The sequence below is a fragment of the Ranitomeya imitator genome, chromosome 4 (genome assembly GCF_032444005.1).
Source record: "Ranitomeya imitator isolate aRanImi1 chromosome 4, aRanImi1.pri, whole genome shotgun sequence".
Lineage (NCBI taxonomy): Eukaryota > Metazoa > Chordata > Amphibia > Anura > Dendrobatidae > Ranitomeya > Ranitomeya imitator.
Window position 1 is genome coordinate 582,528,406 of NC_091285.1, and position 24,999 is coordinate 582,553,404.

At 49.4% G+C, this 24,999-nt stretch overlaps 1 protein-coding gene across 3 annotated transcripts in view; it reads right to left on the reverse strand.

The window, feature by feature from the left end:
- Positions 1 to 22,228, reverse strand: part of UACA (uveal autoantigen with coiled-coil domains and ankyrin repeats) — a 122,083-nt gene extending 99,855 nt beyond the window's left edge. Inside the window, exon 1 of one of the 3 annotated variants that reach the window (XM_069766446.1) lies at positions 22,016 to 22,228. Coding sequence is in view for 2 of the 3 variants with exons in the window: in XM_069766444.1 (XP_069622545.1) it covers positions 22,016 to 22,063 (48 nt within the window). In the remaining variant the exon portion in view is untranslated. The remainder of the gene's footprint in view (positions 1 to 22,015) is intronic. The other 2 variants (XM_069766444.1, XM_069766445.1) reach the window with 2 other exon arrangements.
- Positions 22,229 to 24,999: the final 2,771 nt, after the last annotated feature.

Genomic DNA, 24,999 nt, shown 5'->3' on the forward strand with positions numbered 1-24,999 from the left:
ACTGACCAAATACTGATAGTGTGACAGCAGCCTTACACAGAAAAAAAAAGACCAGTTTTCATTAAAGTTTTGGATCAGATTTTCATCACTGTCAGTTTTTGCCTTTAGTGTAGAATCTGTTTTTCACATACAAAACAAATAAAAGATGTCCAAGCTTCTCTTCTTACTCATTAAACAAAAAAAACCACCCCCCCCCAAAAAAAGAAACACCCAAGTGCTGGCGCTTTGTTATTTTTATGGACCTACTAGTTTGAATGGTTACCGTATATACTCGAGTATAAGCCGACCCGAGTATAAGCCGACCCGAGTATAAGCCAAGACCCCTAATTTTGCCACAAAAAACTGGGAAAACTTAATCACTCGAGTATAAGCCTAGGGTGGGAAATGCAGCAGCTACCGGTGAATGTCAAAAGTAAAAATAGATACCAATAAAAGTAAAATTAATTGAGACATCAGTAGGTTAAGTGTTTTTGAATATCCATATTGAATCAGGAGCCCCATATAACGATCCATACAGTTTATGATGGCCCCATAAGATGCTCCATATTAAAATATGCCCCATATAATCCTGCATAAAGGTTAATAATGGCCCCATAAAATGCTCCATAGACACATTTGCCCAATATAATGCTGCACAAATGCTGATTATGGCCCCATAAGATGCTCCATAAAGATATTTGCCCCATATAGTGCTGCACAAACGTTGATCATGGCCCCATATAGACACTTGCCCCATATAGTGCTGCACAAACGTTATGGCCCCATAGACACTTGCCCCATATAGTGCTGCACAAATGTTATGGCCCCATATAATGCTGCACAAACGTTATGGCCCCACAGATGCTCCATAAAGACACTTGCCCCATTTGCTGTTGCTGCGATAAAAAAAAAAAAAAAAAAAATCACATACTCACCTCTCCGTCGCTCAGGTACCCGGCACTTTCAATATTTACCTGCTCCTTGTTCCGGCGCCGCTCCATCTTCAACGTCTCCTGAACTTATGTTCAGGCAGAGGGCGCGCACTAACCACCGCGCCCTCTGACCTGAGCATCACTGCTGAAGACGGAGCGGCGCTGGAACGAGGAGCAGGTGAATATCGCGCAGCACTCCCCTCCCAGTTATACTCACCTGCTCCTGGCGCGGTCCATGCATGTCTGTTCCCTGGCGCCGGCAGCTTCTTCCTGTACTGAGCGGTCACCGTTACTGCTCATTACAGTAATGAATATGCGGCTCCACCTCTATGGGAGGTAGAGCCGCATATTCATTACTGTAATGAGCGGTACCATATGACCGCTCAGTACAGGAAGCCGTCAGCGCCAGGGAAAAGACATGCAGGGACCGCGCCAGGAGTAGGTGAGTATAATTAGACAGCTCCCCCTCCCCTGCCGACCCCTGGGTATGACTCGAGTATAAGCCAAGAGGGGGACTTTCAGCCCCAAAAAATGGGCTGAAAATCTCGGCTTATACTCGAGTATATACGGGTAAGTTTGAGTCGGGACTCAAAATTAATTTTTCTTTTTTTTTTTTATTATTATTAGACACTTGTTCCACAAAAAAAGAAAAATAGACATGTGAACAGCCCATAGATTCATAGGACCGTGTCATATCTGAAAAAAAAAAAACACAATACATGTATGTGGAAAAACGGATGTCTGAATGCGACCTCAGACTTTGTTCGCATTTTGCTGCTTTTTTTATGCCAAGTTTAAGATTCTTACAAAAAACAGGTTTTGGTTCATTTTTGCTGTGCTTGTCAGAGTACATTTGTCTCTTGTGCATACTGAAAAAGCTTAGTGCTTAAAAAATCTGATTCAACTTCATCAGGTTTTGGCACGAAAAACACAGCAAAACCTGATACCTGTGGGTTTTTTTTTTTTTTTGTTTTTTAGAGTTTTTTGCACTACCCATTGCTTTCAATGAGTGAAAAACGCTACCAAAACGCTGAATGACATTACATGCTGCATTTTTCAAAAACGCAGCTCTTTGCCAAAACAGTAAGGCTGGGTTCACACTTTACGGTTTTTACTGCGGAACTGCCGCGATTTTGATGCTGCGGGTCCGCAGCAGTTTCCATAGCGTTTCCATTTACATGTAAACCCTATGGAAACCGCAAACCGCTGTGCACATGCTGCGGGAAAAATCGTGCAGAAACGCAGCGGTTTAAAACCCGCAGCATGTCACTTCTTTGTGCAGAATCGCTGCGATTCTGCACCCATAGGAATGCATTGAACCGCTTACTTCCCGCAAGGGGCTGTGCCCACGTTGCGGGAAGTAAGCGGCTAATGTGCGGTTCCTACCCGGGGTGGAGGAGAGGAGACTCTCCTCCAGGCCCTGGGAACCATATTTGGGGTAAAAAAAAGAATAAAAATAAAAAATCATGTTATACTCACCTCTCAGCGCTGCACGCGGCCGTCCGGTCAGAGTTGCTGTGCGAACAGGACCTGCGGTGGCGTCGCGGTCACATAACCGTGACGTCACGAAGGGTCCTTCTTGCATAGCATCTTTGGAACCGGACCGCCGGGTGCAGCGCCGAGGAGATCCGGACATCAGAGGGTGAGTATAACCAATTTTTATTATTTTTAACATTACTATTGATGCTGCATATTGCTGCATATGCAGCATCAATAGTATAGGCGGAAACCGCGGAACAAACCGCGATAAATCTGCAGGGAGAACCGCAGCGGTTTTGCCCTGCAGATTTATCAAATCCGCTGCGGGAAAACCCGCAGAGGGACGCCGCAAAGTGTGAACATGGCCTAAAAAAAAAAAAAAAAAAGCTGTGTGTGTGCATGAGGTTTCTGAAATCTCAGACTTTACTGGTACTGTAAAACGCAGCTGAAAATTTGCATTAAAAGAGCTGCAAAAAAAAAAAAAAATGCAAAAAGCATTTGAACATAGCCTTAGAGTTGTCCACCGGTTATTTTCATATATTCTGCTGACTACAGACTGCTGCCAATAGTTTCCTGATCCTTGTCCTAATGCTCTGGTCATAAAACATCTTATTTTCTATTAAGGGAGTTTTTTTTTTTTTATCCAATTGCAGCATTACTTCACGACATGTCAAAAAAAAAACAAAAAAAAAAAAAACAACAACGGTATAACGACTATACAGTTAAGCTACACTTTTAAGGGTATGCGAATACCAGAACTGGGCAGAATATATGCAGCATTACAGAACCAGGCAAATGGATGAGAGTTCACAATGTCATTTGCATGCTGAGGACAAGGAAAGTAAAGTGCTTTCAAGTCTACAACACAAAACCGATCCGGCGCCTCACCTCTTCTTACGATCACCGTCCTCCTTCATGTGGATGATGCATCCTGCGTCACCCACAGTGTCCACCATCGCGCTCCTGCACCTTGACCGCTAACGGTCTTCAGTAAAATGTCTGAGCCAAGATCTAAATCGGCGCATTCTCCGCCACCATTTTCCTGAAGCACACTGCTAGATGAATCTGCACAAGTATCATCCGCAACTAGGATGGCGCCGGGGAGAATTATTAAACAGTATGAAGATATAAACTCCAAAGGCAGTTGAGAGGCCGTAGCAGAACCGAAGACCCTACCCACAGTCCCACCTCACGCGTCCGAACCAATGCACAGCTTATTGCACCTAAAATTTACAATTGCGACAGCAGTATTTAAGTTATTTAAGTTGTTGAAAATAGGCATTAGACCTACCGGTAATTAGGTTTCCAGGAGTCCATCCTGACAGCACCCTGGAGGACATCCTCCTGATCCTTGCTGGGACAGGAAACACACAAGAGATTAAAATCCGGTCCCACCCCCAATTCCTCAGTGTTGTAACAAGAACCATCTCATGGATAATGCAAATAAAACTTTTTAATAAAAGGATCATATTACATATAACAAGACAAGGAGGGAACTACCCGTGCTGTCAGGATGGACTCCTGGAAACATAGTTACCGGTAAGTCTAATGCCTATTTTCCAGGACGTCCCGCCTGACAGCACCCTGGAGAATACCAAAGCACCTCCTTAGGGTGGGATTACCGCTTGGAGGACCTTCCTCCCAAATGCGGTCTGCTGACCGGACATAACATCAAGTTTGTAATGTTTACAGAAGGTGCCAGCACTGACCCATGTCGCAGCCCTACAGATCTGTTCTAATGATGCGCCTGCCCGCTCAGCCCAGGAAGTAGAAACGCCGCAAGTAGAATGGGCACGTAAACACGTAAACCTACTGGAGGGGAGATCCCCTCAGACTGGTAAGCATCTGAGAGCACAGTCGTGATCCAACGTGCAATTGATGCCTTAGAAACTTTTTTTACCCCTGTTGTTTCCCCCAAACAGATTAAAGAGGTTTGGGTTTATACGCCAAGTACTTGTGGCCTCTAGATAATCTATAACCGCCTGTCTGACATCCAGTGAGTGGAGGGTTTTCTCCTTCGCATTGGAAGGGTTGCTACAGAAGGAAGGAAGCACTATCTCCTGATTTGCGTTTTTAGCGGAGCCTACCTTCGGAATGAATGAGGGGTCTAGCTTCAGGACTAAGCTATCATCCCTGATCTGGAGATACGGGTCTCTGGTACATAGGGCTTGGATTTCCCCAACCCTCTTGGCCGTGGTGATCGCCACTAGGAAAGCAGTCTTACGTGTGCGAACTGATATAGGCATATCATTGCCCAGAGCGCAAGTACCCTTACACAAGGACCTGAGGACTAAGTTAAGGTCCCAAGATGGAGACAACTGCCTAATGGTCGGACGCATTCTCTGGGTAGCCCGAATGAACCTTACTATCCATGGGTGAGATGCTAGATAGTCTAGGAAAGAACTTAAAGCTGAAACCTGAACCTTTAATGTGCTGGGTTTAAGACCCTTGTTAAACCCTTTTTGATGAAAGTTTAAGATAGCAGGCATGTCCGGAGAGCCTGTCACAACATCGGACCTGCCACCCTCCAGACAGAATCGCTTCCAAATCTTTAAGTAGATTGCTGATGTTACAGGTTTTCTACTAGCCTGGATAGGCTATAACCTGATCTGATAAGCCCTTAGCCTTCAAGATGTCCCTTTCAGGATCCAAGCTGAAAGACGGAGCTTTCCTGGGTCTGGATGGTAAACCGGACCCTGATGAATGACATCCCCCCACAGAGGCAGCTCGATTGGGTTGTCGACCGCTAAGGCCCCTAGTAAAGGGAACCAGCTTCTTCTTGGCCAGTACGGAACGATCAGGATGACTTTTGCTTGGTCCTCCTTGATCTTCTGCAGAACAGCTGGAATCAATGCCAGGGGTGGAAATGCATATGCGAGAGGTTCCACCCACCTTTGGCTCAAGGCATTTATCCCTTCCGGAAGATCCAAGGGGTTCAGAAAGAAGAATCTTGAGACCTTCGAGTTTCTTCTGTTTGCAGATAAGTCTATATTGGGGTTTCCCCACCGATGACATAAGTTCCGGAAGATATTCTGGTTCAGCTCCCACTCTGTTGAACACACTCTCCGTCTGCTCAGATAATCTGCTATCACGTTCTGAGAACCTTCCAGGTGGATTGCCGTTATGGATAGAACAGTATCTTCTGCCCAGCTGAAAATTGTTTCTGCTAGGTCCTGCAGTGGTCGATGTCTTGGACCTCCCTGATGCTTCAAGAACGAGACCATTGTCACATTGTCGGAAAATATTCTGACATGACAATTTGAGAGCGTGAGCCGAATTTGTCTTAAAGCCTCTCACACAGCATATAGTTCTTTGAAGTTGGAGGATCTGTCTCTGATGTCTTCTGGCCATCTGACCTTGAGGATTCTGCAACGTAGATTAGCTCCCCAGCCCCATGCACTGGCGTCCGTAGTGACCATTACGTAGGGGGAGGTGGACCATAATACTCCCACCCTTAGGTTCTCTGTCTGTGTCTACCAGTGGAGAGATCTCCATACTGGTCCCGATAGTCTCAAGGGAGCGTTTAGTGAAGACTGGCGGCGATCCCAGATAGACAGAATCTGTCTCTGCAGGGGTCTTGAATGTGCCTGTGCCCATCTGACACATGGTATGTATGCCGTCATCAGGCCTAGTACCTTCATAGCAATCCTTATGGAAATTCGATTTTCCAGTAAGTACCGGACTCGAGCTCGAATTGTCTCCTGCTTGTCCTCTGGTAAGTAGGATATTCTGTGTCTGGAGTCTAAACATACTCCCAGAAATATCCTTCTGTGTTCTGGTAACAGGATTTCTGCCAGTTTATGACCCAGCCTAGACGTTCCATTACTGATATTGTTCGGATCCTGTGATCCGTTAGGACTCTGATTTTGCCACAAGAAGAAAGTCGTCCAGGTATGGAATTATTATGATGCCCTGGCTTCTCAGGAAGGCCACCACCTTGGACACCAGCTTTTGAATATACTGGACGCCGAAGCAAGACCAAAAGGAAGGCCCCGAAACTGGTAGTGGCAGGTCCGGGTTGGAAGCTCTACCGCAAACCTTAGCAGATTCTGTGATGAAGGATGCACCGGGACCTAATAGTAGGCACTCTTCAGATCGAGAGTGCACATTACCGCGTCCTGATCCATGAGATGAACTGCTGACCAGAGATTCCATCCGGAACCTTTTGTATCTTACCCAGTCATTTAATGGTTTTAGATTTATTATAGTGCGAGTTTCGCCGGATGGTTTTGTGATGGTGAATAGGGATGAATAGTGCCCCCTTCCTATTTCTGACGGAGGAACCGGAATTATTACTGCCGCACTGAGCATGTCCTGTAAATCTATCAGTATGGCAGAATCTGCCGTGACTATGGTAGGAGCGATGTACCTTTCTGGAGGAGAGGAGTAAAGCTATATGCTGTATCCCTCTGAGACAGTTCTGAGAACCCACTGATTTCGAGTGATCTGGGCCCAATTTTCTGCAAAGTGGCATCATTGTGTCTTATTTCTGAAGGTTGGACTAAAGAAGAAGCCTCTGCTCTTATTACCTTGGCTACGGGAGCACCTGTAGGACCCTCTGTTGGACCTACTCTGCCCTCTGAAATCATACTGCTTTCTGGAGAAGAATTTTCTCCGAAAGGGCTGGGACAGTTTAGGTTTGTCCTCAGGGAATCCTTTCTTTTTGTCAGAGGCCGACTCAAGGATACTATCTAACGCTGGTCCAAATATCTTTTGGCCTGAGAATGGGATGGAGCAGAGCTTGGTCTTAGAGGCATTATCTCCTGACCAGGACCTTAACCATACAGCCCTCCTAGCAGCATTAGACAGGGAACTGTTTCTGGCTGAGAATCTAACCGATTCTGCCGTCATATCAGATAAGAATGCCATGGCCGACTTCATAACAGGAAGGAACTCAGAATATCAGATCTAAGGGTCTTATTGGACAAATGCTCTTCCAACTGACCCATTTATAAGTACATAGATCTGGCCACTGAAGTGGCTGCTATGTTTGTCCTAATTAGGCCCGCGGAAGCCTCCCAGGCCCACTTTAGGAGAATGTCTGCTTTTCTGTCCATAGGATCATGCAAGTTAGAAGAGTCCTCAAAAGGTATGGCAGTATTTTTGGTGACTTTTGCTACAGGAACGTCAAACTTAGGGATTTCCTCCCATAACTTGACTTCCTCAGGGTCAAATGGTAAGCGTCTTTTAGGCTATGTGCACACTTTGCGTATTCCACTGCGGATTTTTCCGCAGCGGAATTCCAAAATCCGCAGTGAAAACCCGTCGCGGTTTTTACTGCGGATTTATCGCGGTTTTTACTGCGGATTCTTATGCGGATTTTCATCTGCATTTTCCTATTGGAGCAGGTGAAAATCCGCAGAAAAGAAGTGACATGCTGCGGAATGTAATCCGCAGCGTTTCCGCGCGTTTTTTTCCGCAGCATGTGCACAGCGTTTTTTGTTTCCCATAGGTTTACATTGTACTGTAAACTCATGGGAAACTGCTGCGGATCCGCAGCGGTCAAATCCGCTGCGGATCCGCAGCAAAATTCGCAGAGTGTGCACATAGCCTTAAAGTCACGAGATAGCACCAGCCGGCGCTCAGCCTCCTTCCACTCCTCTAGAACCATAGCCTTAATATGTTCACTTATAGGGAAAACAGTCTGATTCCGTGACACAAGTCCCCCAAACATCAAGTCCTGTCTGGACTGTGGCTTAGAGGTTTCCTCGATCTGCATGGTACTCCGCACTGCCTGGACAAGCTTGTCTGTCTCTTCTGACTGGAAAAGGTACTTTCTGGCTCGATCCTGGTTTTCTGCAGGGAGCTCCCCCTCTTCTTCTGACAGGGAATCCCCTAGGTCGTAACCCTCATCAGAAGTATACTCAGGCTCCATTTGGTCTCTCTCCTGCCTGGCTCGCTTCCGGCCTGAGATGGGACTGGACAGACGAGGCGGTGAGAGGCTGGACATAGAGGCCTGAACCTCCTCCCGAATTAGGGATCTCATTTCTGAAAGCAGCGATGACTGCTCATCTTTCATGACCCTTGATGTACAAGGTGCACAGAGAGTCTTGCCATGGGAGTCTGGAAGTTTTACGTGGCATAAAGGACACCTGCTGGACTTCGCCGAGACCTTGCCAGGTTTTTCAGCTGTGGCCAGGGGAGCAGCAGGGATTCCCTTATCCTAAATGACATAAGATAGGGAGTAATAGGCTAGAAGTCGTGCAGGGATTTTATCGGAGGTGAGAGTGGACTGCCCAAGGCGGACTTACCCCTCCATTCTCGATCATGTCTCCTTCCATAGCTGGATCCAGGAGCACCACTGCACCGTGCTGGACGCTATCGCAAGTAGCGACCATGCTGCTATGCGTTCCACCGATGGAGCGTGCGCTCTCCCCACCTTCCAAATGTCACCGGAAGTGACGTTTACCTGCACTGACTATACCGCAAGTGACGCTGCTCAACCAGGACTCCGGAAGCCGTCTCTCAGCATGCCGCGCTGGATGTAGCGTCGGCTGGGCAGCGCTCTCCACATCAGGCTCCCTGTGTGGCGCCGCGTCCTGAGCAGAGAGCCTCTCACCAGGAGGAACGGCCCTATCCCGGAGCCTCGTCCTGCTCCAGGCCTTTGGGCTAGAGGGACTCCCCCCTGGGAAGTTTCGACCCTGAGCCTCTTGACAGGGGGAAGGATACTGGCAGGCAGCACGATCCCCCTGAGCTCGGTAAGCTTGCGCAGCTTCTTTCTCGTGTGTCCCTCCATGCAGGGACAGGAAAAACACTGAGGCATTGCGGGTGGGACTGGATTTTAAACTCTCGTGTGTTTCCTGTCCCAGCAAGGAGGAGGAGGACGTCCTCCAGGGTGCTGTCAGGAGGGACGTCCCGATGGTTACCATGGTACCCTGAGGTCATGTGAAGACCCCAGGATATGGTGGCCTGTGAGATCCATCTAAAAGCTGGGTCTCACAGGCTGTGTCAGTGTGGCACTGGATCTCAGGCACTGCAGTACATGAGAACTCAAGTGTACGAGACCAGCAACCAAAAAATTATACATGCCCCACAGTGAAAGTAAAAACGTGGAGGAAAAAAAAAAAAAAAGGGAAAATTAAAGATGTAAAAAAAGAAAAAGTAAACAAAAAAAAAAAAAAAAAAAAAGAGCGCACAAGTCACGAAAAGCCATTTCGCCACTCAAAATGCAGAGTTTGATAAAACAAAAACAAACAAAAACAAACAAAAAATGTACACAATTGATATTGGCGCATCGGGAATAACACTCGTTATATCAGACTGCGTCGGATCAGGGAGTATACTTTTGCTTTTTTATTTTATTTTTATTACAGAAGATCGAGGGCTTCGCTTTGGAATGGCAGAACAATAAAAAGATGGTCAAAACTGTGTGTTTTATTTCATTAAAAGACTTTTTTCTGCATGTGTGTGTGTTTATTTAACCACTATAGGATTAGCAATGGATAGGTGTCTTATTGACACCTCTCCATTACTAAGCCGGCTTAATGTCACCTTACAATGGCAAGGTGACATTAACCCCTCATTACCCTGTTTGCCACCGCTACAGGGAAAGTGGAAAGAGCCGGGCAAAGCACCAGAATTGGCGCATCTAATAGATGCATATGACAGCGTGTCAAACACTAATGTCGGACCCCCCATTCAAGTGAATGGGGTTTGGGTCCGCTCTGCTGGATGACAGGCTGCATGGATGCATCATGCAGCCTGTCATCTAGATGCAGCAGGTCCGAGTGTGACGTCACATCCGGCTCTCCTTGACTTTTCTGCAGCAAATACGCTGCAAGAAAAGTCAAACTGCGTATTTGCAGCGTTTTTTCACCATTCATTCAAGTCAATGGGTGGAAAAATGCTGAAAGAAGTGACGTGCTCTATGTAAAAAAAACACTGCAAAGCACAAACTACTGATCACACAAAAACCCAATGTGTGTGCATGAGATTTCCGAAATCTTATAAGGCTTCGCTGGTACTGTAAAAAGCAGCTGAAAATTAGCATAAGACGACGCAGCAAAAACGCCCTGTGTGAACTTACCCTTAAAGTGCATGGTGTTAAGTACGGCTAGGAAATTTACATATTTTGTTATTTCACAGTGCTATCCATTTATATTATCTTTTGCCTGGATCTTATCTGTTATAATAAGGTCATATTCATTATTTACAAGCCCTTCAACAGGGCTTAACATCCCATCCTGGGTGATTGTTTGCATAGTCATGTCTTTTTACTTTTTAATTGTTTGTTGTAGCTTACATTAGTAAAGGAATTTTGCATATTTCACTCTGGTGATCCTGTTTATATAGCATGCCTTTTTATTTCTTACTAATTTTGCATACATTGTTCTTGCTTGCTACAGGTGGTCTCGAATTATTTTCAGTGGTGCCCTCTGACTTTTAGGGTATGTGCACACGTCAAGATTTTCTAGCAGAAATTTCCTGACAAAAAACGGACATTTCCGCATGTGTTTTTTGCGCGTATTTGACACGTATTCTAATGCATAAAATAGCAGAAAAAACGTGAAAAATCCGCAAAATTAATGAACATGCTGCTTTTTTTACCGCAATGCGTTTTGTTTGCGGAAAAAAACGCATCATGTGTACAAAAATTGCAGAATGCATTCTAAATGATAGGATGCATATGTCTGCAGTTTGTAATGTGTTTTAATCGCGTTTTTATCGCAAAAAAACCTGAACGTGTGCACATACCCTTATATACCTACTTTATGCGGCTTCACTTTAAGACTTAAAGAGTTAAAAGTTCAGGCTTGCATCTCGGCAAAAACAAAGATTATAGCCAAGCTTCTTGTCCATGAGTCAGCTATTCTGCAATGCTTGAAAAACCATTGTTTCAGATCTGACCCGAGGTATTATATCGTAAACAGGTAGATAAATCTCGGGTTCTTAATGGTTAAGCCAAGCCCTTACATACATTTTGCCAACCACTGAAAATTGTATAAAACACAAGCGATAATACATTATTAATGTTTCCCTGGATCCACCTATCCCCCGCTAGTATCCATCTATAATAGTCGGCACCAGTGAGGTCATCACTAAGGCCAGTACTTCGCTACAACGAGTGCCCACGATTATTGGGAACGTTTGTTGGGTGAACTGGTTTTTTAAGGTGCATTCACATTAGATGACTAGTGGCCATGAATGACTGCTGATCAGCTACATGTTTGCCGATCGTCATGTAATAGCTTGTCAAGATCATTTTGTGCACATAGACAGACATTGTACTTGGCAGCACATGTCCAGTTTACAAAAGGCTATGTGGTAAAAAGATTGATGATTTTTAAGCCTACGTAATCATCTCATACGACAAATGAACGGGTTAGGTTGCTCATTCTTTGAATCATAAGCCGCCTGTTTACACTAGCCATTTATTAGGAAACAAGCGTTCCTAGGAACACTCCTTCCCAATATCGGTGCAGCGTTAATGTGTCACGACTCTTGTCGGGTGTCCCGGGACCAGAGGCTCCTTCCCTGTCCCTAACGCTAGGGGTGCCCAAGCTGCCCTGATGGTGAAGATGCCTGGGCCATGTACCTTACTTAGCTCCTGAATCCACACTCATTCTGTACCCTTCCCCCATCCAGGGAAGAGGGGAGTAGTCGTGCACCGTGATACACCAACCAGGCTAGCAAGCTAATACGAATAGGGGTAACGAAAAAATACTAAACATGCAAATATACACACACATGCAACAGAGGAATGCAGTGGTGAGTGGGGGATGGGGTTAAACCAACGTAGGAGAAGAAAAGGAATTATCACACACTCAAAACCTAGCAACAGTCACAGATAAATCCACCAAATACCTTCTCCAATAACTACCAACCACCTCCAGCCATGCAGCATAAGCTAGCTCTGACAATGTGTGCTAACCAGGACCTTAATGCAGGAAAGCTTCCAAGAGCTCTCATCTGAGCATATTAACCCCTGCACTGCTAAAAGAAATTTACACCGTATAAATATGAAGGTGAAGTGCTTCTAATAAGTACAGGAGTAGGAGAAATCAGACGTTGCAGTCACTCTAAACCCATGACATAATGATCCCTCAAGTTGGCTTAATAATCATTGTGTTTCGGCAGCACATCGTCCTCCATCAACAGGACATGTGCTGCCGAGAACAATGACTGTCTACACACAGAATGGTTTTTCAATCGTTCTGTGATCATAATAAGCGAGATATGAATTCGGAGTAGCAGGGCATAGGTAAGGCGCAGATTACTCCTTTTGCCATTTTATACAATAATCAGTGGATTGTAAAAAAAATTAAATAAATGTCATGGGGTTGGATAACTGATTAAATGGCTCCTTCCTATAGTATAACATTGCAATCCCCCTTACAGAAGAACAACGCATATGCAAGCAAATAAATGAGGTGTAAATAAGGATTAGTGGTGAAGGAGAAGTGGTGCAGCAGCAACAGACCACAGACGCAAGAGTACATTCACACATACAACCTGCTACAAGATCCCTATGTGCTACATACGGGTTTTACCTTACATACAACAAAGTGTGAAATTCATGGGGAATATCCACACTATACTGACAATTAGCGGATCCAAAGTCTGCATCAATGCACGCAGCAGATTCTGTAGTGCAGTATGTGGAGGGCAGCCGGCACAATATCATCCACTTTGCTCCTACTGGACTAAGCCCTGGATTTTCTGTCCACAGATCCAGATGAAAAATTCACAGCATTTCAGCAATGTGATAATAGGCCATAAAAGATAAAATCTGCATGGATGATGTAGTGGTGGATTCACTGACAGCAAATCTGTGTCAGAGAAACAGCTTGTGTGAATCCAGCTTCAAAAAAAATGCATATGCAGTTTTGGACAATGAAAAGTGTATGACTAGCCTTACAGGGAATCCGTCAGCAGGATTTCTCACCCCAAACTACGTATATGCACATGTAGCTCTTCCAAAGACAAGTCCAGCGTATGATACCTTGACATGGTTAGTCCATTACTTTGTTACTGAGAAATTAGCATTTTAATACATATGAAAATGAGGCTGTAGATATGAAGCCTCTGTCACTCCAGCTCTATTCGCCACCCAGCGCCGCCTCCTCCTAAATGGACTTTATGCTGTGTAACTTCATGCAAGGGAGCCATGAGTGGAAAAACTCTGGGCTGCAGATAGAGCTGGAGTGACCGAGACTTTAGACCTTGAGCCGCATTTGCATATCTATTCAAACATTGATTTGTCAAGGAGGGCAGGTGCAAACTAACATTTTTGGTCTTCCTGGAATCTGACAAAACATTGGATCACTATTGGACCAATGTTCTGTTATGGGACTGTGCACATCAGTTTTCTGTCCTCTGCACACCCAAGTCTGATCCGATATTCAGCTTGTTCCTGGCCATGCAAGACAATGAGTGCATGGAAACCATAGGACTGCACTCGGATGACATCTGAGTGGAGCTCGATTTGCACGGACAAAGTAAATGGAGAAGATGGAAACATTTTCTCCATTGTCTCATCCGAGAGAATCAGATGAGAGAGTGATTTGCATAATCTTCCCGATTCTCTCAGAGAGATTATGTGGTCACCGGCACCTGCCCCAATAGAGGAATAAACTGGTCATGTAAAGGCATTGCTGGACTTGTCTTGGCAAGATCGGTGGAGTGTATAAAAAATAAAATAATAAATTTTGTTCCAATTCTGGGCTAGCTCATCTGTGATCCTTCACGTGGATGTGCAGTGTTCATTGGGAAGGACCTGTACAACAGGGGAAATATAAAACCGCTACACATGGTGCCAGGACTACAACACTGACAACCTCACTGCTCTACAACTTTACAGGAAACTGTGTGTTTTCATTTCTGTTCAATTTCAAAGTCATTGGTTACCGTCATTAAAGGGAATGTCAGCAGGATTGTGCTCAGTAACATTATAAATACCTAATCACAGCACCACATGAAGACCCCCACAGGCCGCCCCGAAGCACGGGCATATCATTAAATAAAAATTAAAAAGATTAAACAACAACCACAAGACGGATTTCATCATCCAAGGTATCATTGTAATCAGTATAACGGCGCCGACCTGACACTGTCTGTAGGTTACTGAGCACAATCCTGCTGACTGGTTCCCTCTAAAGGGGTTGTGTGAAGTCACATTTTTTTCTGGTCTTAGGAAAGAGTTGTCAAAGACAACACATATTCATCTCCTGTCACTCAGTGGATGCCGAGCAGGCTGCCCCAGGGGTCTGCGGCAGAAGAGATGACTGTGCTGCCCAGGTACTACACAACTGAAACCGGTGATTGATTGCAGCGGTCAAGTGACTAGAATAGCACGCCATCAGAGAAACATCCAATTTCACAGTATTCCAATCACCTAAAGGCTGCAGACAATCCCTAGCTTATACACCCAGATGACAGTCATGGCTTCTGGAGAAGACAACTACGCTATATCCCTGGGGATGACAGAAGAGGGGCACGCCACAGATTGGTATTTTATGATGAAAAAGTGTTAACTCCAGACAAACCCTTTAATATTTTTCATGTCGAACTTGATGCACTGGTGTTTTCCAGGTTGCTACACTACTTTTATATTGACGACAAACCCATTGGATAGGTCATCAATATCAGATCAGTGGGGGTCCCACACCCAGCACCTCCAGGCGTCATGTTCGCAATCGCAGAGCTGAAAAGCGCAGCTCTGTCATCTGTGTAGACGCTGCTGGCACGTACCCAGTCCTATTCATTGGAATGGCGGCTAATCTGCAGTATCTGGAAGCGGCCACTACACGGTTGATGGCGCTCTACATATCCGCAGCGAGGTCAGTGGGGTGAACACAATCGACAGTTTGCTACTGTATCCGATCTAGGAAAACACATCAGCAACACAAGTCTCCTGTCCTCAATGTTTGCTACTGTGCATCAGATGCATCACTCTGGAGTGCGGGCACATGACTTGTCTCTGGCCTGGGTACTACTAACCCGTCATATCTACATCTGCAGAGATCATCATCTACTGGACAGTGAAAGCGAGTCCCATAGCAGCCGAGATTGAAATTGGTAAAGAAATGAGAAAGTAGATCATTTCAGAAAACATCTTTTTACATCACAATCATCTTTACTCATGACCCAGACTCTAATGGAGAATAAATACCAACAGGACACGGGGGCCTCCCGCCACCACACGGGGGCCTCCCGCCACCACACATGGGCCTCCCGCCACCACACATGGGCCTCCCGCCACCACACATGGGCCTCCCGCCAGCACACATGGGCCTCCCGCCAGCACACATGGGCCTCCCGCCAGCACACATGGGCCTCCCGCCAGCACACATGGGCCTCCTGCCAGGACACATGGGAGGTTATGTATAAAAGCACTTTCTAAGCAAAATTGGGTGCAAATTCCCCAATGTTATTAGCAAAACTTCATATACAAATCCAAAAAAATGGAAACATTACTTTAGATCAGAAGGTGAGAAAACAGAAAGCGCTCTCAAGCAGGGATAAGAATGTGATGTCCCAGAGATGGGCCCCCGGCGTCCCCACCAGCCAGAAAGCGTCGGCATATCCTAGGAATAAGCAGTCACTTTATAAAATGACAATATGCCATTAACCATATTGAATCCTCTCCCATACATGGGGCAATATTTTCTTATTTTGCAGAGATCTCAGAATTCTTCGTTCCAAATTGTCCGTGAATAAGAAAAAAAAAAGCTTCAATAATTCAACACTCAAATAAACCAGTTATGTCTATGGTAACAAAGTAATACCAAAGGAATAACCAGATAATGCCTGAACTTTACATTATGGGCAGCGGAGATAACACACGATCACTTATCTATAAAGACGCAGAGAGGGATCCGGTGGATCCTTCTCGCCCGCTCGCCCCAAGGACTGCCGTGAGCACATGTATGGAGGCTCTGCCATCATCCTACGGCTCGTGATACCATTCTGCGCCATGAATGGAGATCTGTTCAATGTATTGATATTTGTCGACATGACTGTGCAGAAAACAATTATGGCAGGCGTAGTCACTGTGACCTGACGCACCTGAAGCTCACAAACAATAACCCCACACCCACACGGCGAGGTGATCATGAATGGCCGCACAGTAAAAGCCATGCGATGCGTGCACCACGTCACACTGCCCGGGCTAGTAAAGCACATCACAGGCAAAACCCGATGCCCCAACTCCACCCGCAGCATCAGAACCCCGGGCTGCAGGCGACATCCTGACTCATGAGCAGATCGGGCTGTAATGTGCCTGTAATCACTACAAATAGGAGGAGGACGTAACCATCGCATGCCCACACAGGAACGGAACAAGTCAGGAACATTACCTGACTCAGCCCCTAAGGGGTTAAAACCCTGCAATAGCAAACTATAAATCCCAGCAATCCGTGCCACACTGGGATGGTAGGTTATTTATTTATTTCATATAATGCAGTCTGAGGTGAGATACATCCCCCCCCCCCCCCCATGTGTTCCACCCAGCTGCACTCACTGTGATGGTCACCTCCTGATCCCCCCCCATGTGTCCCACCCAGCTGCACTCACTCTGATAGTCACCTCCTGAGCCCCCATGTGTCCCACCCAGCTGCACTCACTGTGGTGGTCACCTCCTGAGCCCCCCATGTGTCCCACCCAGCTGCACTTACTGTGATGGTCACCTCCTGAGCCCCCATGTGTCCCACCCAGCTGCACTCACTGTGATAGTCACCTCCTGAGCCCCCCATGTGTCCCACCCAGCTGCACTTACTGTGATGGTCACCTGAGCCCCCCATGTGTCCCACCCAGCTGCACTCACTGTGATGGTCACCTCCTGAGCCCCATGTGTCCCACCCAGCTGCACTCACTGTGATAGTCACCTCCTGAGCCCCATGTGTCCCACCCAGCTGCACTCACTGTGGTATTCACCTCCTGAGCCCCATGTGTCCCACCCAGCTGCACTTACTGTGATGGTCACCTCCTGAGCCCCCATGTGTCCCACCCAGCTGCACTCACTGTGATAGTCACCTCCTGAGCCCCCCATGTGTCCCACCCAGCTGCACTTACTGTGATGGTCACCTGAGCCCCCCATGTGTCCCACCCAGCTGCACTCACTGTGATGGTCACCTCCTGAGCCCCCCATGTGTCCCACCCAGCTGCACTCACTGTGATAGTCACCTCCTGAGCCCCATGTGTCCCACCCAGCTGCACTCACTGTGATAGTCACCTCCTGAGCCCCATGTGTCCCACCCAGCTGCACTCACTGTGATAGTCACCTCCTGAGCCCCCCATGTGTCCCACCCAGCTGCACTCACTGTGATAGTCACCTCCTGAGCCCCCCATGTGTCCCACCCAGCTGCACTCACTGTGATGGTCACCTCCTGAGCCCCATGTGTCCCACCCAGCCGCACTCACTGTGGTGGTCACCTCCTGGGCCCTCATGTGTCCCACCCAGCCGCACTCACTGTGATAGTCACCTCCTGAGCCCCATGTGTCCCACCCAGCTGCACTCACTGTGATAGTCACCTCCTGAGCCCCCATGTGTCCCACCCAGCTGCACTCACTGTGGTGGTCACTTCCTGAGCCCCATGTGTCCCACCCAGCTGCACTCACTGTGGTGTTCACCTCCTAAGCCCCTCATGTGTCTCACCCAGCTGCACTCACTGTGATAGTCACCTCCTGTGCCCCCATGTGTCCCACCCAGCTGCACTCACTGTGATGGTCACCTCCTGAGCCCCATGTGTCCCACCCAGCTGCACTCACTGTGATGGTCACCTCCTGAGCCCCCCCCATGTGTCCCACCCAGCTGCACTCACTGTGATGGTCACCTCCTGAGCCCCCCATGTGTTCCACCCAGCTGCACTCACTGTGATGGTCACCTGAGCCCCCCCATGTGTCCCACCCAGCTGCACTTACTGTGATGGTCACCTGAGCCCCCCATGTGTCCCACCCAGCTGCACTCACTGTGATGGTCACCTCCTGAGCCCCCATGTGTCCCACCCAGCTGCACTCACTGTGATGGTCACCTCCTGAGCCCCATGTGTCCCACCCAGCCGCACTCACTGTGGTGGTCACCTCCTGGGCCCTCATGTGTCCCACCCAGCTGCACTCACTGTGATGGTCACCTCCTGAGCCCCATGTGTCCCACCCAGCTGCACTCACTGTGATAGTCACCTCCTGAGCCCCCATGTGTCCCACCCAGCTGCACTCACTGTGGTGGTCACTTCCTGAGCCCCATGTGTCCCACCCAGCTGCACTCACTGTGGTAGTCACCTCCTGAGCCCCCCCATGTGTCCCACCCAGCTGCACTCACTGTGGTGTTCACCTCCTGAGCCCCTCATGTGTCCCACCCAGCTGCACTCACTGTGATAGTCACCTCCTGTGCCCCCATGTGTCCCACCCAGCTGCACTCACTGTGATGGTCACCTCCTGAGCCCCATGTGTCCCACCCAGCTGCACTCACTGTGATGGTCACCTCCTGAGCCCCCCCCCATGTGTCCCACCCAGCTGCACTCACTCTGATAGTCACCTCCTGAGCCCCATGTGTCCCACCCAGCTGCACTCACTGTGGTGGTCACCTCCTGAGCCCCCCCATGTGTCCCACCCAGCTGCACTCACTGTGATGGTCACCTCCTGAGCCCCCCATGTGTTCCACCCAGCTGCACTTACTGTGATGGTCACCTGAGCCCCCCATGTGTCCCACCCAGCTGCACTCACTGTGATGGTCACCTCCTGAGCCCCCATGTGTCCCACCCAGCTGCACTCACTGTGATGGTCACCTCCTGAGCCCCTCATGTGTCCCACCCAGCTGCACTCACTGTGGTAGTCACCTCCTGAGCCCCCCCATGTGTCACACCCAGCTGCACTCACTGTGGTGTTCACCTCCTGAGCCCCTCATGTGTCCCACCCAGCTGCACTCACTGTGGTGTTCACCTCCTGAGCCCCTCATGTGTCCCACCCAGCTGCACTCACTGTGATAGTCACCTCCTGTGCCCCCATGTGTCCCACCCAGCTGCACTCACTGTGATGGTCACCTGAGCCCCCCATGTGTCCCACCCAGCTGCACTCACTGTGATGGTCACCTGAGCCCCCCATGTGTCCCACCCAGCTGCACTCACTGTGATGGTCACCTGAGCCCCCCATGTGTCCCACCCAGCTGCACTTACTGTGATGGTCACCTGAGCCCCCCATGTGTCCCACCCAGCTGCACTCACTGTGATGGTCACCTGAGCCCCCCATGTGTCCCACCCAGCTGCACTCACTGTGATAGTCACCTCCTGAGCCCCTCATGTGTCCCACCCAGCTGCACTCACTGTGATGGTCACCTCCTGAGCCCCATGTGTCCCACCCAGCTGCACTCACTGTGATAGTCACCTCCTGAGCCCCCATGTGTCCCACCCAGCTGCACTCACTGTGATGGTCACCTCCTGAGCCCCCCCATGTGTCCCACCCAGCTGCACTCACTGTGATGGTCACCTCCTGAGCCCCCCCATGTGTCCCACCCAGCTGCACTCACTGTGATAGTCACCTCCTGAGCCCCTCATGTGTCCCACCCAGATGCACTCACTGTGATGGTCACCTCCTGAGCCCCATGTGTCCCACCCAGCTGCACTCACTGTGATAGTCACCTCCTGAGCCCCCCATGTGTCCCACCCAGCTGCACTCACTGTGATGGTCACCTCCTGAGCCTCCCATGTGTCCCACCCAGCTGCACTCACTGTGATGGTCACCTCCTGAGCCCCCCATGTGTCCCACCCAGCTGCACTCACTGTGATAGTCACCTCCTGAGCCCCCCATGTGTCCCACCCAGCTGCACTCACTGTGCTGGTCTCCTCCTGAGCCCCCCATGTGTCCCACCCAGCTGCACTCACTGTGATGGTCACCTCCTGAGCCTCCCATGTGTCCCACCCAGCTGCACTCACTGTGATGGTCACCTCCTGAGCCCCTCATGTGTCCCACCCAGCTGCACTCACTGTGATGGTCACCTCCTGAGCCCCATGTGTCCCACCCAGCTGCACTCACTGTGATGGTCACCTCCTGAGCCCCCCCCATGTGTCCCACCCAGCTGCACTCACTCTGATAGTCACCTCCTGAGCCCCATGTGTCCCACCCAGCTGCACTCACTGTGGTGGTCACCTCCTGAGCCCCCCCATGTGTCCCACCCAGCTGCACTCACTGTGATGGTCACCTCCTGAGCCCCCCATGTGTTCCACCCAGCTGCACTCACTGTGATGGTCACCTGAGCCCCCCCATGTGTCCCACCCAGCTGCACTTACTGTGATGGTCACCTGAGCCCCCCATGTGTCCCACCCAGCTGCACTCACTGTGATGGTCACCTCCTGAGCCCCCATGTGTCCCACCCAGCTGCACTCACTGTGATGGTCACCTCCTGAGCCCCCATGTGTCCCACCCAGCCGCACTCACTGTGGTGGTCACCTCCTGGGCCCTCATGTGTCCCACCCAGCTGCACTCACTGTGATGGTCACCTCCTGAGCCCCATGTGTCCCACCCAGCTGCACTCACTGTGGTGGTCACCTCCTGAGCCCCCCCATGTGTCCCACCCAGCTGCACTCACTGTGGTGTTCACCTCCTGAGCCCCTCATGTGTCCCACCCAGCTGCACTCACTGTGGTGTTCACCTCCTGAGCCCCTCATGTGTCCCACCCAGCTGCACTCACTGTGATAGTCACCTCCTGTGCCCCCATGTGTCCCACCCAGCTGCACTCACTGTGATGGTCACCTGAGCCCCCCATGTGTCCCACCCAGCTGCACTCACTGTGATGGTCACCTGAGCCCCCCATGTGTCCCACCCAGCTGCACTCACTGTGATGGTCACCTGAGCCCCCCATGTGTCCCACCCAGCTGCACTTACTGTGATGGTCACCTGAGCCCCCCATGTGTCCCACCCAGCTGCACTCACTGTGATGGTCACCTGAGCCCCCCATGTGTCCCACCCAGCTGCACTCACTGTGATAGTCACCTCCTGAGCCCCTCATGTGTCCCACCCAGCTGCACTCACTGTGATGGTCACCTCCTGAGCCCCATGTGTCCCACCCAGCTGCACTCACTGCGATAGTCACCTCCTGAGCCCCCCATGTGTCCCACCCAGCTGCACTCACTGTGCTGGTCTCCTCCTGAGCCCCCCATGTGTCCCACCCAGCTGCACTCACTGTGATAGTCACCTCCTGAGCCTCCCATGTGTCCCACCCAGCTGCACTCACTGTGATGGTCACCTCCTGAGCCCCCCATGTGTCCCACCCAGCTGCACTCACTGTGATGGTCACCTCCTGAGCCTCCCATGTGTCCCACCCAGCTGCACTCACTGTGATGGTCACCTCCTGAGCCCCCCATGTGTCCCACCCAGCTGCACTCACTGTGATGGTCACCTCCTGAGCCCCCCATGTGTCCCACCCAGCTGCACTCACTGTGCTGGTCTCCTCCTGAGCCCCCCATGTGTCCCACCCAGCTGCACTCACTGTGATGGTCACCTCCTGAGCCCCCCATGTGTCCCACCCAGCTGCACTCACTGTGGTAGTCACCTCCTGAGCCCCCCCATGTGTCCCACCCAGCTGCACTCACTGTGCTGGTCTCCTCCTGAGCCCCCCATGTGTCCCACCCAGCTGCACTCACTGTGATGGTCACCTCCTGAGCCTCCCATGTGTCCCACCCAGCTGCACTCACTGTGATGGTCACTTCGTGCTTTTTCAGCCGGGATTTTAGACTCTTCATCTCGCAGTCCTGGGCGGGTCCTGGTACGTAAGTCGCACAGTGTCCCCCGGTCCTCAGATCATTGTAGTCCGGCGCCTTTCGTCCCTGACTCGCTCCCAGTCCCTTCACTTTCCCTGTATTCTCCCCTTGGCACTTCAGCGCTCCTCTATAGGCGACCAATCAGATTCTAGCCTTGGTGGAGACGGATTTCTTGGCGACCAATCAACATCTTAGAAAAGTTTGCGGGCGGGACTTCCTCTGAGAAGTTTTTCCTAGATTTTGGACACACCTTTCGGCGGGAGAGTGACGTCACGCAGGTGGCGGAGATGTGAGCCGCGCACATGGTGTGTACCGGACTCGTTACTGGGAAGGTCTCAGCCGTGAGCAATGTGGATATTGTGCGGTCAGCGATGGCTGCAGCTGTTAACATGGAGTCCCCCACTTCACCTCCAGTGAATATGAATCCATGTGTGCTTTATATCAGCAGCCGGGCGCCATGTGTCACCAGTGGAATGGTGAAGGCAATGTGGCACTGGGGCCATGTATAGGCTGTACTGTAATGGCACCTCACTGGCAGCGCTTTGGATCACTGCCGGCTATAGAACGCATATGAATCCGCATGTGATCATTGCACCGTGCGGAGTCACCGCGTCCAATACATTCTATGGGTGAGCTTTATCCTGCGGAGGCTGAGCGTCTCTACAAGAGAAATTGACATGCTGTCTGGAAAGATGCGCAACATGTCCGTCTCCACGGGTGATCCGCGGGCGTCTGTGGATGCACCGTGGACATGGGATTTCTAGAAATCCCATCCACTATGCTGTAACATCTGGACGGTGTGGATGTACGCAGCGTCCAACCTGCAGCGTTTACTAACTGTGCACATTGTATGAATTTATCCTGTGCAGGGGCGCTAATTAGACTCCCCAAATCCACCAGTAAAAAACATTTAGTCGTGTATCCCAAGTATAAGGAGAGGGCAATGTATGTAACACTTGCTCACTAATCATCCCATACTGAAGCTCCTTAGTTTTTTTGCCTCTTTCTTGACCATCAGTATCATTTTTTTAAAAATGCCCCCATCCTGACAAATTATGACATTACCAAAGGCTGCTGGACACAGAAGAGGGCCCCTGTGCAGTCCAATAGCCCCTCCCATGCACAATTCCACCTGCCTTAGAGGCGGTGGTGGAACCTGTTCCTCTTGTGCAGTAGCACCAATGATATGTCCACCTTTATCCCCGTAGTGAAGCGTAGTGCCTCCAGCAAAGTATGACAGTATAATACCCCCCACACCATGATGTCACCATAGTATGACGGCCTGTCAATGTACCACAACAGACAGCCGCACAGTATCATGACCCCCAATCAGTATGATGCTCTGAAAGCCCCATTTCAGTATGATAGACCCCACGCAATATGATGCCCCCACAACTACTAAGGCCGGTTTCACATTTGCGCTTGTGTCCGCTGCGTTTCTTCCGCAATAATCCGCATGCGTTGTGTTTTCCTATATTTAAAATTAGGGACGCATGTGTCTGCATTCGATTGCGCTTTGCCGCTTTTGACGACGCATGCGTCGTTTCGTCATCTGCAGTTTGGCGTGGTAAACGCTACATGTAGTAATTTTAGAGGCGTCAATTTGCCGCCTAGAAACGTATGCGGTTGTTAGTGGGAGAAATGCGGCAAAAAAACGCATTGCTGTCTATGTGAACGCATGCGTCCGCAAGCACATGCGTTTGCTTGCGTTCGTGAGCGCATGCGTTGCAACAGGAAAACATGTCTAGACACTGATAAGCCACCCCCCACATACAAGGTGATAAAGGGAGGGAGTGGACAGTTGCAGGTCACTACGCAGCAGACAGACAAGCAGAGCAGACAGACAAAAGCACCTTGGAGCAAACAAGACTCTGAATAATGTGAGTATATCCTAGCCAATGCCTTTATTTTCTATTTTCTGTCTCTACATGTCCTAATTTCTGCCATTTCTTTCTTTCTGCATGCACTCGGACAACGTGACGATCCGGCGGCTATGGAATGAGGTGGCCAAAGCGATGTGGGATGGCTGGGACAACGCCCCTACTCGGGTCCCAAATGCATTTTGTAAGTATTCGAATGCAGTGTGAAGCAGCAGAGACCTTGGCCGTGCTCACACAACTGTGTGTGATGAGAGAAACTCTCAGGAGTTTCTGTCATCACACACAGTTGTGTGAGCACGGCCAAAAGTCCATTGTCTAACCATTATGTATCGTTTTTTCAACAGTGCTCAAAGTCAAAACACGTTGGCGTTTGATGAAGGACCGCTTCAACAAGGACCTGCGTCAAGAGAGCCGTGTTCCCAGTGGTTCTGGAGCAAGGATCCGAAAGTATAAATACCATCGCATTCTGGCATTTTTAAGACCGGTCCTTGCCCAGATAACGTAAGTATTTCTCCTGTGCATTAGGTTGTGTTGTATTGCCATGATCTGTATGTTTCCATTCAACAGGAGTTGGCGTTTATTCAGTTTTTGGTATTATTTTTTTTCCCTTTGTTCACAGCACATGGAGCAGCACTGTTGACCCAGGTTCTGGAGCGGTCCTTCATCAGACAGCCACGGACCCGTCCCAGCCATCCTGCAGCAAGTGGGCCTGCCACACTAACTGGAGACCAGAACGCTGGTCCATCAGGTGTTCCCCTTTCCCAGTCCTCTGCCCCTTTTTTTTAGGGCTCCTCCCGGCAGCGGCAGAGGGCATCGGACAGGTCACTCATGCCCGAGTTTTTACACTTGAGCTCGGTTTTTCACGATAGACTCAAGGCTTTGGGTGACCGACTGGATACTGCCATTAGCCATATGAATACACGTATCCAGGAGGTCACCAAAAGCCTTGCCCAAGTAAAAGCCGACCTCCAGAGGCCAGCACATAATTTTTTTAGCCAAATTGAACAGGGCATGTCGGAACATCTTACTCCTGATCTC